At 37.7% G+C, this 15,463-nt stretch overlaps 1 protein-coding gene across 2 annotated transcripts in view; it reads right to left on the bottom strand.

Moving 5' to 3' along the window:
* RRAGB (Ras related GTP binding B) overlaps window positions 1-15,161 on the bottom strand; it is a 41,098-nt gene extending 25,937 nt beyond the window's left edge. The window contains 5 exon segments of one of the 2 annotated variants that reach the window (NM_001075279.1): window positions 1,481-1,547; window positions 3,672-3,755; window positions 8,037-8,136; window positions 13,658-13,691; window positions 14,522-14,667. In NM_001075279.1, the coding sequence (NP_001068747.1) occupies window positions 1,481-1,547; window positions 3,672-3,755; window positions 8,037-8,136; window positions 13,658-13,691; window positions 14,522-14,613 (377 nt within the window). In that variant the 5' untranslated portion in view covers window positions 14,614-14,667. 2 annotated transcript variants of the gene reach the window in all.
* Window positions 15,162-15,463: the final 302 nt, after the last annotated feature.

The following is a 15,463-nucleotide window of genomic DNA, read 5'->3' as shown; positions in this document are numbered from 1 at the left end:
CACAGAAGGTTATCAACAGGAATTTGCTGAGTGAATGTTGAATAGATTTCTAGAAAACAAGAATAATCATTGAATTGGGGTGGGGGTTTCTGGTAAATTTAACTTTCTAAATTTCTGGAGGCTATTCTGAAAATCTATGGTTTTTCTTTCCTAAAGGAAATAATCTAGCATGAAACCTGGCTTTTGGCATGCTGTCAATAAATAGCAGTTCCTTTACAAAAAATCGTGAGCGTAGCTTCTAGTCCTACACTCTGCTATCAAGTTGCTATGTGACCTTGGGAGATTCATGATCTCACTGGACTTCAGCTGCCTTATCTGTAAAAATGACAATAACATGTTAGTAACTAAAAGCAAAGGACTTGGACTAATCTCTTGATACAGATTACAGAATTGAAATCAATGATACTGAAGACGGATTTACATGGAGGAAGCTACTAATGTGTTAAGTGAACCACCTGTTAGCAATAATGAAGTTGTTTTTCTGATCTGTTATTCTTTCACCAAATACTCATTAAGCACCTATTCCCTAGTTGGCTCTATACTAGGAGCTAGGAGATACTGAGCTAATTATAACATTTCTTTACTTTGTGAGGCACTCTGAAATGTGTGTGTGTATGCATATATATACACATATATATATATATATATATACACACACACACATAATTTCAATCATCAAAACTTTATGGGTTTTTACCATCATTATTCCTATTATACACACGAAAAAGCTGTAGCTCAGAGTGTTTAAATGATCTATCCAAGATAACACAGCTAACAGAGCTGAGATACAAACCCCAATCTAATTCCATAGCCTAAGGGCTCCTAATTATTGTGTACTATATATTGCTACTGTAGCATAGAGATGCAAGAATAGAAAGCACACCATATGGAAGGGAGCACCATATGCACAGTGAATGTGTATTTGTGATGGGATATTCTGGAAGTGTGTTGGACATGAGTGGAAAAACTATCTCCTATTCCTCCAACAGTGGGAAACTCAGCTAGAGAACTGAGATCCAAATAACTGCTTAGATTGCCTGGAGATAATTATTAAAATACCAAAGAATGAGGTGGTATGGTGTGATAGCTAAGAGCTCAGCATTGGTGTTAGGCCGCTTGAGACAGAAACCTAATTTCTTCATTTGAAAAAGAGAAGGATGATGGATCCCATACCATAGATATTTAGATATAGCTTGTGTGAATACTGCTTAAACATGTCAAATATAGAGGGCATTTTCACAATATAATAGAAAAGTCAGATATCTTCATTCAATCAAGTGCCAATTCTGAAGTAATTTTTATCTAATGTATCTATTACAAATGATAATTACTCTACTATATTAGCTGTGTCCATGGGGTTGCAAAGAGTCAGACACAATTTAGTGACTAAACAGCAGCAATAACATTCTCTGTGCTGATTATACTAGATGCCATGATTATTGTCATTGACCTCATGAAGAATTAAGCAGATGGTACTTACCCACCACAGTCCCACAGGTTCAATACCAGGTTTCCCAGAAACCGAACATGAGAATGTTCTACATCAACTGGAAAACAAATATGATAAATCTAGTAATTGTAGCATGCAAGATGAAATTCAAAATAAAGCACTAACCCATGGAATTTAGAAGGACCAAAGTGGAGTGAAATGCTCAAAGCTACAAGAAGAAGGTGATTTTCAGCTTAGCAGTGTGGTTTAGTGGCAAGGTGGGCACCTAAACTATCCTGAGCTACAGAAATGGCTTTCATGTAAGTCATTATATTTTAGTAGTTTTAGTGCTTAGAGAAGAAACAATCTCCAATTATAATACTGTTAAAACTTCAACATGTAAGACAGACATATACCATTTAATAGCTCTTTTCTGACCTATCAATACATTCCACAAAAAATTTAAAATTAAAAAGGACAACAAAAACCAAATACAAACAAACATAAAACATAACCAAACTCACTCCCTCTACTGATTTTCTTATTTTGATTAATGACCCTATCATTTTCCCATTTTGAGGGGGTCATTTTTGACTCCTCTGTCCACATTCAATTCATTGCTATTCCCAATTCCATTCTTTGTTTCACTATCTGCTACTAATATTAGGGAAGGCTCTTACCTTCTCAAGCCTATACAGCTACAGTAGCTCCATAATTACCTCCCACCAGGAAGCCTTGGGGGCTTCCCCAATGGCTCAAACAGTAAAGAATCCGCCTGCACTGCAGGTAACACAGGAGATGAGGGTTCAATTTCTGGGTCAGGAAGATTCCCTGGAGGAGGAATGGCAACCCACTCCAGCATTCTTGCCTAGAAAATCCCAAGGACAGAGGAGCCTGGTGGGCTACTGTCCATAGGGTCGCAAAGAGTTGGACATGACTGAGCATGCACACACTCAGTCTCAGGAAGCCTTACTCACTTTACTTCATCCTATAGACTGCTGCCAGGTTCATCTTCTTAACACTACTTTGAACATGTCACTCCCCATTTTATAAACTTTCAGTGGCTCCTCCATGCCTACAGAGGGGCATGCAAGGTCCTTCAGAATTTGGCTTCCAATCTACCTTTATGTTCCCCAATGAATCACATTAATAAAGCCTTTTGCTCCAGTCCAATTTTATTCACAGTTTATTCACAGTCCTTCCAAGCCCCTTTACCTCCCCAGCCTCCAACACACCTTATATCAGGGGTCGCAAACTTGCTAATAGGAGCCAGGCCAGTAAACGTACAAGTGTGAAGTTGATCATGCATGGAGAGTAAACATCCACCAAAGGGGACAATGGAATGGGCAGCAATCACTTAGCTCTAGCTCATTTGCCATGCAGGAACATGGGCTCAGGATTTCCAGATCTTTAAATTTTTCAATAGTAGCAGGAAATCCAGAGTTTTTGTGGAAACTTTTACATATTGATAACTAATTCCAATTTTTCTAAAACATTGCACAGGCCAAACAAAACACATCTACAGGCCTTATCCAGCATACGAGCTGCCTGTTTGCGACCTCTGCTTTCCATGTCCCTCCCCACCCTATACTTTGTCTATTCTGTCCATCTGCCTAGAAAATCTTCCCCACCTTTCTTCCAAAGTTAGATTCATCTTCTAAGACCCAGCTTAAACCCCACTTCCTCTAAAAACCCTACCTAGCCACCCCCACTTACCATCATCACGCCCTCTGAATTCATTTAAACATTTATTAAGCATCTACTCTCTGCCAGGCACTAAAAAATCATAAGGAATAATAATGAAAATTCTTTTCCTGGAAATTTCTTGAAGTCTAGCAATTATCATCTATATAATTTCTGTAACAGTTAATCAACACACAGTGGTGTTTCTTCTCTATCTTGAAGCTGTTGCTTAAACTGACTGCTATCTAACTTTGTGGAATTTTATCTTCTAATAAACTAGATTATAAGCAGCAAAGCATTACTTAAAAAATATGGGCATTGGAATCAAACAGCTCTTAGCTCAAATACCCATCCTACCTCTCTGTGTGACCTTGGGTAAGTCACTTAACCTCTGAGTATCAGTTTCCTCTTCTATTAGGAAAAAAGGTGGGAGGCATACTATTGACCTCACAGGATTAAAGGGATTATCATACATCAAGTGCCTGGCATGTAGTAGTTGCTCAAACTATTTCCCTTTTCCCCCTTTTTCCCCCTCCTTGGAAAAGGAATCATATCTTACATGTCTTTGTATTTCCAACAGAGTCTACGAGAGAGTAGGTGCTCAAACTGCTATTAATTTGAAGACTATGTAAACGGTCTAGTACTAAAAAAAAATGGAAAGAAGTGCTACTGAGAAAGGGAAAGACAATAACAAAAGAAGTGACAGGATTCAGTGACTTTAGATATGGAGCACATAGGATAAAAATCTGGTTTCTACTCCCATATCATAAAAATCAAGTGACCAATGGCCCCATTACCAAATCCAGTGGACTTTTTAGTCCTTGTCTTACTTTCTGCACATGACACTGTTGACTATTCTCTTCTCAAAAAAATTCTCTTCTCTTGGCCTCTGATAGGAGACCTATAAATGCTCCAGCAGGTCCTCTCTCACAGGTTCCTATTCTTCTTTCTGTCCCTTAAATGTTGGAGTTCTTCAGGATTCCATCTTTGGCCACGTACTCTTCTATGTATTCTTCCCCCCCAGGCAAGCTAATCAATTCATATTATTTTAACATTTGGATACTGATAATCCATAATTATGTATCTATAATACAGATTTCTCTCTTCCCTTTCTGAATCAAATGACATCTTCATTTGCATATACTGCAAGTATCCCAAACTCAATATATCCAAATATAACATCATCTCCCCATTCTTCCCACAAAATCTATTCCTCTTTTAGTCTTCGCTAATTCAATGATTTTAACCAGGTGACTAAGCCCAAACCTTAAGTTTTATCCTGAGTTCACTCTTTCCTGCTTCATTCCCCCAAAACATACCAGCAAGTCCTGATGACTTTACCTCTTAAATATATCCCAAATCCATTTGCTTCTCAACATATTCACTACTACTACCCTAACCCAAGTTAAGACCCCATCATCTCTTACCTGGTCTACTAAAAAGAGTTCCCTAATTTGTCAATCTGTCTCTTCCCTTGCCTCTCTCCAATCTAACATCCATATTACAGATATAATGATCTCTCTACAATGCAGATTTTATTTAATCCATCTTTAAAAAGAAAAATAATAATGGCTCTATGCATGACTGCATACACTCAGAAAAAATAAGGCCAGAAGGATAACCTCAAATTATTAGTGGTGGTTGTCCATAGGAAGTAGGCCTGAGAATGAGGGACTTTTCACAAGTATTACTTTTGTAATTAAAGTTGAAAATTAAAAATAATGAAATCTGATCATATTACTTTTCTGTTAGAAACACTGTAAGGGTTTCCCTCCAACTTCAGTTTAAACTACCTGACTTGGCATACAGGGCATTTTATGATCTAACCCCCACTCTCTGCCTCTCTTTTCAGTCTCAGTTCTCCTACAGAGCCCTCTGGCTCTCCTAGTTTTCCTGTCTTGCTATCATAAGAGCAACTGGAAAGAACCAAGAACAGAGCTTTGAGAAATCACATACACTTATGGGGCAGAAAGAAGAAATTCTTTTTCTTTTAAAGGGATGGATGATTAAAGATAAAGGAATAAAACCAGGGTAATAAAGCATTAAATAAAAGCCAAGAGATCAGAGAATTTTGAGAAGGTAGGAAATCTTGGAGTTGTCAACAGTGTTTGAGACTAAAATACTTCATAAGCACAATTTTTATTGACAAGTTTACTATTCCAACAAACATTTTAATAGCCCCCTAATAAATAAATACCACCATTCTGATCCTTACTTCAAATTCCAAAACACAGTACACTCTAAGTTTAATAAAATGAAACCGGACTTTTTTCAGCAATGACAACTAGAAAAACACTAAAACATTCAAGGTGATATAATATTTTAGAATATGTACTCTTTCACTACTTTTAAAGAAAATCAGCAATTGAACAAAAATGAATAGTAAGCAAAAATCAATATACTATACATATTTTTATTTAGGCCATAAGTTTAGCAGTAGAACTCAGACCTTTCTTCCAGAAATGACAAGCTAGTTAATGATACAATAAAGCATTAAGGTCAACATAATATTTTGAAGTATACTTTTACAAACTTTAAGAAATACAGTAAATACTAACAAAGTATTATCAATAAAGGTCCCACTTGAGATAGCCCCAAGAGCCCTGTCCCATCCACAGGAAGCTCCAGAAAAACATTTGTTAAATAAATGGCCTGTTTAAATGTACAGGGTTCATATAATTTGCAACACTCTGTTCATAACTTTTTAATGAAGCTGCTAGATTATTTCAAAACTATTTTAAGTAGCTTGACTAGCTCTGAAATTTGGGTGATAAGACTATTCACTAGACTCAAAGTAGTCATTCAACTCTGATTAGCTAATGACAAAAATATTAATTGGACTAGAAAACAACTTCAATGAAAGGTGCAGAACTTAAAACACAAAGAGAAGTGTGCCAGAAATTGCAGCTATAGCATAATGAATAAAGCAGGCGCACAGACTGACATTCCAGCTCTAACACTCATGAGTTGAGTGAGCTTAACTTCAGGGTCATATTTTCTTCATCTATTAAAATGAAGTTCATATGAGAACTGAAGTAAATAGAACAGCATATAATTAAACATTACCTTCATCTGTTCTACTGAAACCATTTGATTAAGGTCCAAGTATTAAACTTGGAAGAACAGAAAAAAATTAAAATATAGCCAATCAAAACAGGGAGGAGTCTGAATAGGTACTTTCTAGAAGGAAATATCTTAAGGCATAATAGATGATAGGACCCTGTCCTGACCAAAATTTTTGATAAATGACTTAGATGAAAACTAGATGAGATGCTTATCAAATGTAAAAATTGCACATAGCTAGGAAGGATAGTTAACATATCAGATGAGCAAATAAGTAGCTAAAATGAAAATAGGATCCAACTCCTTTTCTATGGATAAGGAAACTGAGGCCCAGTGAGATAGTAACTTGTTCTAGATTTCAAAGTTAACCTTTCATGGGCTAAAACAATCAAAACTGAATAATTCAATAAACATTTATTCATATGTTCAAAATATTTTCTGCACAAGAATCAGAAGGAGGATTTGTGTTTTAATAAAAATATATGTGAAAAGGAATTTTTTTTTTTAGTATGACTCAGTATAAAGAAAGACACTCCACAGAAGGAGAGTAGGGGCTGGACTGTGCTAACAACACTGTAACACCCAGGACAAGAGATGTACTAGTCATACTCTCCTGTGATTAGACCATGTCTTCATTTAAATCTCAGCTCTAAAAAATATAGACATACTCAAACAAGTCCTTAAAAATGCTTCAAAATGATGTCAACTGAGAGAGAGATGGAGGAACCAGAGATTTTTAACTTAAGGAAGATAAGATTTGGGAGGCAAGGGATGGCTAGGATAGATTGAGACATTAATCATACTAAAATATTTGCATAGACTCAAGAGAACAGAAAGGGTACCAACTAACAGAAATAAAGGGAAATAGGGCTTTAACTAAGAAATAACTTTCTAATCATTAAAGCTTATCCAATTATGAGAGTCTATACTATACTCTAAGCACTTCAAGAACAGAAAAGAAGTTTCTTTCTCCTTTGTATCCTAGCATTTGGAACATAGGGGTGTTTTAAAAATGTCTGTTGTTCTTGAAACCAGAATGAAATAACTTTGCAAGTAGTAGGTAGCTTGTCCCTAAAAGTGTTCAAGATGCTAGTAACCCAGATCAGGAAAAATTGAAAGCCAGGTAGGACAATGGTTTTGTTACCTAGAGGCCAAGGACCAAGGAAGAATCTAAAAATGCTTGGATGCTACAAAATGAAATGGCATTATAGCCTAAAGACAGAAAGGGTCTCCCAGGAGCATAGGTCCACTGGGCATCCATGGCAGCCCAGCTAGCTTGTACTAAGAAATCAGATTTAAGATTCAAACCGTAAAGGGCAATGAAACATTCTCAAGTCAAAGCTTGAATTCCAACAAGATATCTATGTATATCTAGGAAGAGAAATAGCAAAGTACACATCCAGATAACCTTCCTCTGACAGCCTCCCAACCCCAGCAATTTACCTTTTAATAAGACTAGGACTAACTACTGCTTTAAAAATCATAGATTTAATGTTATATTTGCTAATACCTATAAATTAATGTATTTTTACATAATAACAGTTAAAAACAAATACCCTCCCCCACATAAAAAATGAACAAACAAAAGGACCCCTATGCTTCTTGAGAAAGAACAGGATAAAAATGAAGTTGGACAAGGATATCCCACTTGGTAAGCAACCTAGAAAGGAAAGAACTTCTCCAAGAGAGCCAGCAGTAGTAACCAGAATTAGGTCACATCCTTCTGAGTGAGAAGGAATGAAAAAAAAAGGAAAAGTGCTCAAAAACAAATCTGTCAGTCTCTGTATCACCAAGTTACTGCAACCAAGTGTGTTATTCAGATTAAGATCACATGACTTTACAATAAGATAAAACATCTTACTTGTTGCACCAAGACGACGTGTGTCTCTTGCAATATAATTTGCAAAGATAATAGACCTCATGCTGGTCTTACCCGATCCACTTTTACCCATCAATAGCACCTAAAGACAAAATGGGAAAAAAAGAAAAGAAAGAAGTCAGCAATCAAGGGCAAATAAAATCTAAAGGGATCTATTTATCTCTTGAACTTGATGTTTTACTGAGTGACAGTCCACACAACCTAAAGTGGATACTTGTAAATGACTAGTTCTCTGACCAATGTGAACATGGAGGTACCTATAATTCCAGAGACCAGTCACTTACCTGTCATAAGTCACACTTTCTCTTGGTGATAGAATCACAGTGAATTTACCATGTTATAAATATATTATATCATACATTCAGTATTACATTAGTGAAATAAAGGAAACTTCAATAATATGATGAAAGGAATCAACTTAACAGGAAACTCTCATAATCTAATATTTTATGCACTGCACTATCTGTCATGGTATTTCAGTATAAACGAAAATTCACCCTCCTACTCAGAGTCAACCTTATCACTTCTGCCATTAATTTCATCCCTTTTACTCACCTTCATGATTTTGTTCCATTATTTACTCTTTTGCACTGTGCGTGTGCTCAGTCACTCAGTTGTGTCCGACTGTTTGTAATCCCATGAAGTGTAGCTCGCCAGAATACTCAGCCATGGGATTTTCCAGGCAAGAATACTGGAGTGGGTTGCCATTTCCTTCTCCAGGGTATCTTCCCAACATAGGGATCAAACCCACGTCTCCTACATTGGCAGGTGGATTTACCACTGAGACACCTGGGAAGTCCTAGTTACTCTTTTATTTCTTTTCATAAGTGTCCCATTGCTTACAGGATCAAGTCCTTAAACTACACATAAGACCCTCCTTGATCTGGCTTATCTACACCTCTGCCTTTGTCTTCTGACCCTCCTAGCCTGAAACTTGTAGAGTCCAGCCACAATGAACTGAACTGCTTGTAGTTCCTTTGAATGTGTCAGGTCTCCAGGGAGCCCAGCTTTATGTCATATTTTATGCTGAATTCTCTTCCATTAACTTTACACTCCGTTTTCTTTCTTCAGCTAAGCTCCACTTATCCTTTAAGACTTGGCTCATCAATCATCTCAAGAATTTCTCTGATTCCAGAAAACATAAGCAAAACACTCTCTGATGTAAACCATAGCAGGATCCTCTATGACCCACCTCCCAGAGTGATGGAAATAAAAGCAAAAATAAACAAATGGGACCTAATTAAACTTAAAAGCTTTTGCACAACGAAGGAAACTATAAGCAAGGTGAAAAGACAGCCTTCAGAATGGGAGAAAATAATAGCAAATGAAGCAAGTGACAAAGAATTAATCTCAAAAATATACAAGCAATACCTGCAGCTCAATTCCAGAAAAATAAGTGACCCAATCAAAAAATGGGTGAAAGAACTAAACAGATATTTCTCCATAGAAGACATACAGATGGCTAACAAACACATGAAAAGATGCTCAACATCACTCATTATGAGAGAAATGCAAATCAAAACCACAATGAGGTACCATCTCAGGCTGGTCAGAATGGCTGCTATCCAAAACTCTACAAACAATAAATGCTGGAGAGGGTGCAGAGAAAAAGGAACCCTCTTACACTACTGGTGGGAATGCAAACTAGTACAGCCACTCTGGAGAACAGTGTGGAGATTCCTTAAAAAAACTGGAAATAGAACTGCCATACAACCCAGCAATCCCACTGCTGGGCATACACAATGAGGAAACCAGAATTGAAAGAGACACGTGTACCTCAATGTTCACTGAAGCATTGTTTACAATAGCTAGGACATGGAAGCAACCTAGATGTCCATCAGCAGATGAATGGATAAGAAAGCTGTGGTACATATACACAACGGAATATTACTCAGCTATTAAAAAGAATGCATTTGAATCAGTTCCAATGAGGTGGATGAAATGGGAGCCTATTATACAGAGCGAAGTAAGTCAGAAAGAAAAACACCAATACAGTATATTAATGCATATATATGGAATTTAGAAAGATGGTAATGATGACCCTATATGCGAGACAGCAAAAGAGACACAGATGTAAAGAACAGACTCTTAGACTTGGTGGGAGAAGGCAAGGGTGGGATGATTTGAGAGAATAGCATTGAAACATGTATATTATCATATGTGAAATAGATCGCCAGTCTAGGTTCAATGCATGAGAGAGCGTGTTCAGGGTTGGTGCACTGGAATGACCCAGAGGGATGGGATGGGGAGGGAGGTGGGAGGGGTGTTCAGGATGGGGAAGACCTGTACACCCATGGCTGATTCATGTGAATGTATGGCAAAAACCACCACAATATTGTAAACTAATTAGCCTCCAATTAAATAAATTAAAAAATAATAATTTGTCTGATTCCAATACCCTAGGCTGGCTTAGGTATATTTCATCTCTTTTCTCCCATGACACTCTTATGACACTGCAAAGACCATAATGTATTGCAGTTATTCAATTTTTGTTTTGGTGTGTCTCTCACAAGACTCTAAGCATGGCAAGGAGAATCCCCTTTGAGTATTCAGTGCCTAACATATAACAGTCATTTAAAATATGTTTATCAAAAGAATGAGCAAGCTATCAAAACAAAGATATAAAACAAGCAAATTTTTAGCAATGAGAATTGTCCAATAGAAACAGTGAAGGTAAACACCTTCTAGTCAGTGACAGCATTTAACAAAGACACTTGCACTAAGAGAGAAACTAGATAATGTAACTTTTAAGAGTCTTTTCTCACTTAAAATTTATGAACTATAGTTCCAATTACTTTTGATTTTCCAATGAGGGGTACACATTTTATCTTCAATTCTAAGATATTTTATAAAAAATTATAATTACAAATATTGAGAATATTAAAAAAGTATACTATACTCAAGTTCAACTTAATCTAACTATTTAGCTATATAACTTTATCTTACCAAGGAAATGTTTCTAAGGATATTGTTTAAAGTTGTTAGAAAAAAAAGTTTTATTTTTATTCTTAATCATTTACAAATTTTTGGTATTTTTAGGCATCCTTGTCGATAGCAACTTTAGACAGGCTCATCAAGAACATTTCCTCTGCAAACTGAAGTTATATAACTGAATTATTAGATAAAGGCTAAATACAGTGTGTTTCTTTTTTTGTTAATTGAATATTCAGTTCAGTCGCTCAGTCGTGTCTGACTCTTTGCGACCACATGAATCACAGCACACCAGGCCTCCCTGTCCATCACCAACTCCCGAAGTTTACTCAAACTCATGCCCATCGAGTTGGTGATGCCATTCAGCCATCTCATCCTTTGTTGATATGACTGGTGATAGAAGCAAGGTCCGATGCTATAAAGAGCAATATTGTATAGGGACCTGGAATGTTAGCTCCATGAATCAAGGCAAATTGAAAGTAGTCAAACAGGAGATGGCAAGAGTGAACGTCAACATTCTAGGAATCAGCAAACTAAAATGGACTGGAATGGGTGAATTTACCTCAGATGATCATTATATCTACTACTGTGGGCAGGAATCCCTTAGAAGAAATGGAGTAGCCATCATGGTCAACAAAAGAGTCCGAAAAGCAGTACTTGGATGCAATCTCAAAAACGACAGAATGATCTCTGTTTGTTTCCAAGGCAAACCATTCAATATCACAGTAATCCAAGCCTATGCCCCAACCAGTAACGCTGAAGAAGCTGAAGTTGAACGGTTCTATGAAGACCTACAAGACCTTTTAGAATGAACAACCAAAAAAGATGTCCTTTTAATTATAGGGGACTGGAATGCAAAAGGAGGAAGTCAAGAAACACCTGGAGTAACAGGCAAATTTGGCTTTGGAGTACGGAATGAAGCAGGGCAAAGGCTAGTAGAGTTTTGCCAAGAGAGCACACTGGTCATAGAAAACACCTTCTTCCAACAACACAAGAGAAGACTCTACACATGGACATCACCAGATGGTCAACACAGAAATCAGATTGATTCTATTCTTTGCAGCCAAAGATGGAGAAGCTCTCTACAGTCAGCAAAAACGAGACTGGGAGCTGACTGTGGCTCAGATCATGAACTCCTTATTGCCAAATTCAGACTTAAATTGAAGAAAGTAGGGAAAACCACTAGACCATTCAGGTATGACCTAAATCAAATCCTTTATGATTATACAGTGAAAGTGAGCAATAGATTTAAGGGAGTAGATCTGATAGAGTACCTGATGAACCATGGAAAAGAAATTGAATATTAATACACAGTATTTATCCTTGGGTTGGTCAGATCCCCTGGAGGAGAGCACAGCAACTCACTCCAGTATTCTTTCCTGGAGAATACCATGGAGACAGGAGCCTGGCCAGCTGCAGTCCATAGAGTCTCACAGAGCTGGACATGACTGAAGCAACTTAGCATGCATACTAACAATATTTATGACAAAATAATTAGTTACAATAGTTTCAGGTGTACAGAACAATGATTCATTTTTTGCAGATTATATTCCACTATAGGTTATTACAAGATATTGGGTATAATTCCCCATGCTATACAGTAGATATTTGTTGCTTATCTATTTTGTATTTAGTAGTTTGTATGTTACTCTCATACCCTTAAATTGTCCCTCTCTCCTTTGTAACCAGTAGTTTGCTTTCTGTGTCTGTCTCTATTTTGTGTATAGATTCATCTGTATTAGTTTTTAGATTCCATATATAAGTGACATCATATAGCATTTGTCTTTGTTTTATTTGACTGAGCACAATATTCTTTAGGTCCATCCATATTGCTGCAAATGGCAATATTTCATTCTTTTTTTATGGTCTTTGATTTTTAATTTAAGAAATCTTATTTTAATAGCTTATGAAAGACTTATCAAGGTTAACTGTATTAAGTACTAATTTAAGTGCTCTATCTGCATTTGCTCATTTAAGCTTAATAACAATCTTATGAGATAGGTAACATTATTATCACCATTTTATAAATGAGGAAGCTGAAAGCCTAAAAGGGTCAGAAATTTGCTCCAGAGCTGTGCCCTTATCAATTATTCCTAAACCCCAAGGTGGGGAACATTACCATAAGAGCACAAATCCATTTGGAGAACTCACATGAAATCTCATAGTGGTAATATCTGAGCTGGGTTCAACATAAATGTGCAGGCAAAGACATGTGTAGTGTGTGTGACTAGTTTGCCCAAAATGCAAATTAATCTGTAAACTTGGAGAAAAACAGATTCTGCATGACTATGATAGGGTTTAAAGGTGTGGCAGATGATTTACTCAGGAATATATATATATATTTTTATTTTTAATATAAATTTATTTATTTTAATTGGAGGCTAATTACAATATTGTATTGGTTTTAAAAGGGCATTCTATAAGATGAATCTTTTGGATTGTATTCAGTGGGCTTTGGGAAGTTACAAGAAGTTCTTTAGTATGTGAATGGAGATTTCTATGTTAGAAAAAATTAAATCCCATAGCAAAGAAGGGGACAAGAGTCAGGGAGAACACATAGAAGGCTCCTACAACAGTCAAGAAAAGATGGCAAATGTAACCACAAATATATTTCCTAAACAGTAATTTCTTACCTTTACTTTCATGTTTTTGATGTACCTAACACATCTTACCTTTTTCTTCATGGCTGTATTTGGTAGCACCCACCTGCAGATATAAACCAAAAGACAGAGTTTCCATGATCCAGCTGCCTTGGAAATTGGAATGAAAGAAATTTTTTAAAAACGCAGAGGTGCAAAAGAGCACATTTAGCACAACAGCTAAGTACAGCTGTGTGGCAGACCTTAGTTAAGTAGAGGCCATCAATTTCCTAAATTATAAAACTGTGTTTATTCTCCCTTCTCCCCTAATTACCTGCTGAGGAGATAGCTCCTAGGAAGATGTATTTAAAAATATAAATGAGTTAAAATTCAACATTCAGTTTTTTATCACCTTAAAAATTTATCAAAGCAACATTTACAAATGTTTTAATAAATCAAACAATATTATCATATCTGAATATCTTTTTTCAAAGTCAGCATATTCTTATAAATCTTTATTCCTTCAGCTGTCCTTCCAAGTCATATATATCTCACTCATCACAGGCACAAAGTATGTAAATTCTCAAATTCAAGTACAAATTGGCACAGAAAGCATTCTCAAGCCACTGATCTCTGCCCAGGAAAAACCAGCTCTCTTCTCAGTCTTCTTATTCTTAACATGATGACGTCAAATCTTCTTCATGGACAATTCAAAACAATCCAGATTGTCTCTTTAGAACAATCCTCACTCCCCGGAGTGATATCACGCCTGTCCCAACAACCAGGCCTCTTGATAGCTTATCCAATCACCAAAAGCAACCTTACTGGCAAATCGAAGCAATTTATCATAGGTGGGGTATTCTAATTCACAATACTCCCTTCAGTTACAACGTCTACGCACCACCCCCCATCACCACCACCTCCGCTTCCAGTTTTCAGTTAATATCCTTCACCTACCCAAGCGATCCTTCCGGTTCCCCTATGGGAGGATCCATTCTGGGCCCCAGATTCTCTTTCTCCATCTTTTTTTCAGAGTCAGATTCTTCCATCGTGCAACAAGTCTTTTCCAGTCTCTTCTAAATCCGCAGTACTCTCTTTTTTTTTTTTTTTCCTTGTTCACCCCTTCAGCCGCCTGTTCTCGTCGCCTGCGGTCCTTAGGCCTGTTCTATTCTCGCCTCCGCCTTTGTCCGCTGGGGGTCCGCTTTCCGCACGGTTACCTTTACCGACTGGAACTTGGCCTCAAGGCACCGCCAAGCCGGCCAGATCAAAGACTAAGTGATTCGGTAATGCAAAGGAAGAGATGGAGGATGAGAAGGAAAGAGGGATAGCGGGAGGTTCGTCTCAAGTTTGAGCCTCAGGATCCAACGTCTTGAAACCCAAAGGGGACTTCACTCGCAAAGAGGTGGGGATGAGGAAGGCAGAGGTGGCAGAAAGAGCAGACCCGCGCCGTAAGCACCAAGCGATGAATGCCTCAGTAGGCTTCTTGTTCCCGAGCCTAACTGCTCCGGAGAGTCCGCTGGAGGCAGCGGCGACTACGACCTAATAGCCCGCCCTTCAGGAGCGCAGGTACACCACCGCAGCCACCCTACTGCAGGCCAGGATCACGTGGGCACCTGCCTTAAACCCGGAGCTTGTCACGTGACTGCCGCTTCCCTAGGGGCCAGTGGGCTGAGACGAATACCATAGAGACTGCGCGGAAAAAGACAGAGTGCCACCCGTTGCCATCACGTGGCCCGGGCTCTTACAAAGCCCCAGCTCCGTTGAGCGCTGCCAGCCTGAAGGGGCTTTCCTTGTGGGCCACCTGGCCCCACCTCCCGTGGAGAATTAAAGGAGCCAGTTGTGATTTTAGTGTCTCAAAGCTAGCTTTTTTTTTTTTTTTTTAAACTGTAACTTCACCCT

The sequence above is a fragment of the Bos taurus genome, chromosome X, assembly GCF_002263795.3.
Source record: "Bos taurus isolate L1 Dominette 01449 registration number 42190680 breed Hereford chromosome X, ARS-UCD2.0, whole genome shotgun sequence".
In the NCBI taxonomy this organism is placed as follows: domain Eukaryota; kingdom Metazoa; phylum Chordata; class Mammalia; order Artiodactyla; family Bovidae; genus Bos; species Bos taurus.
Note: the sequence above shows the minus strand (reverse complement) of the source record. Positions and strands in the feature narration are given on the sequence as shown.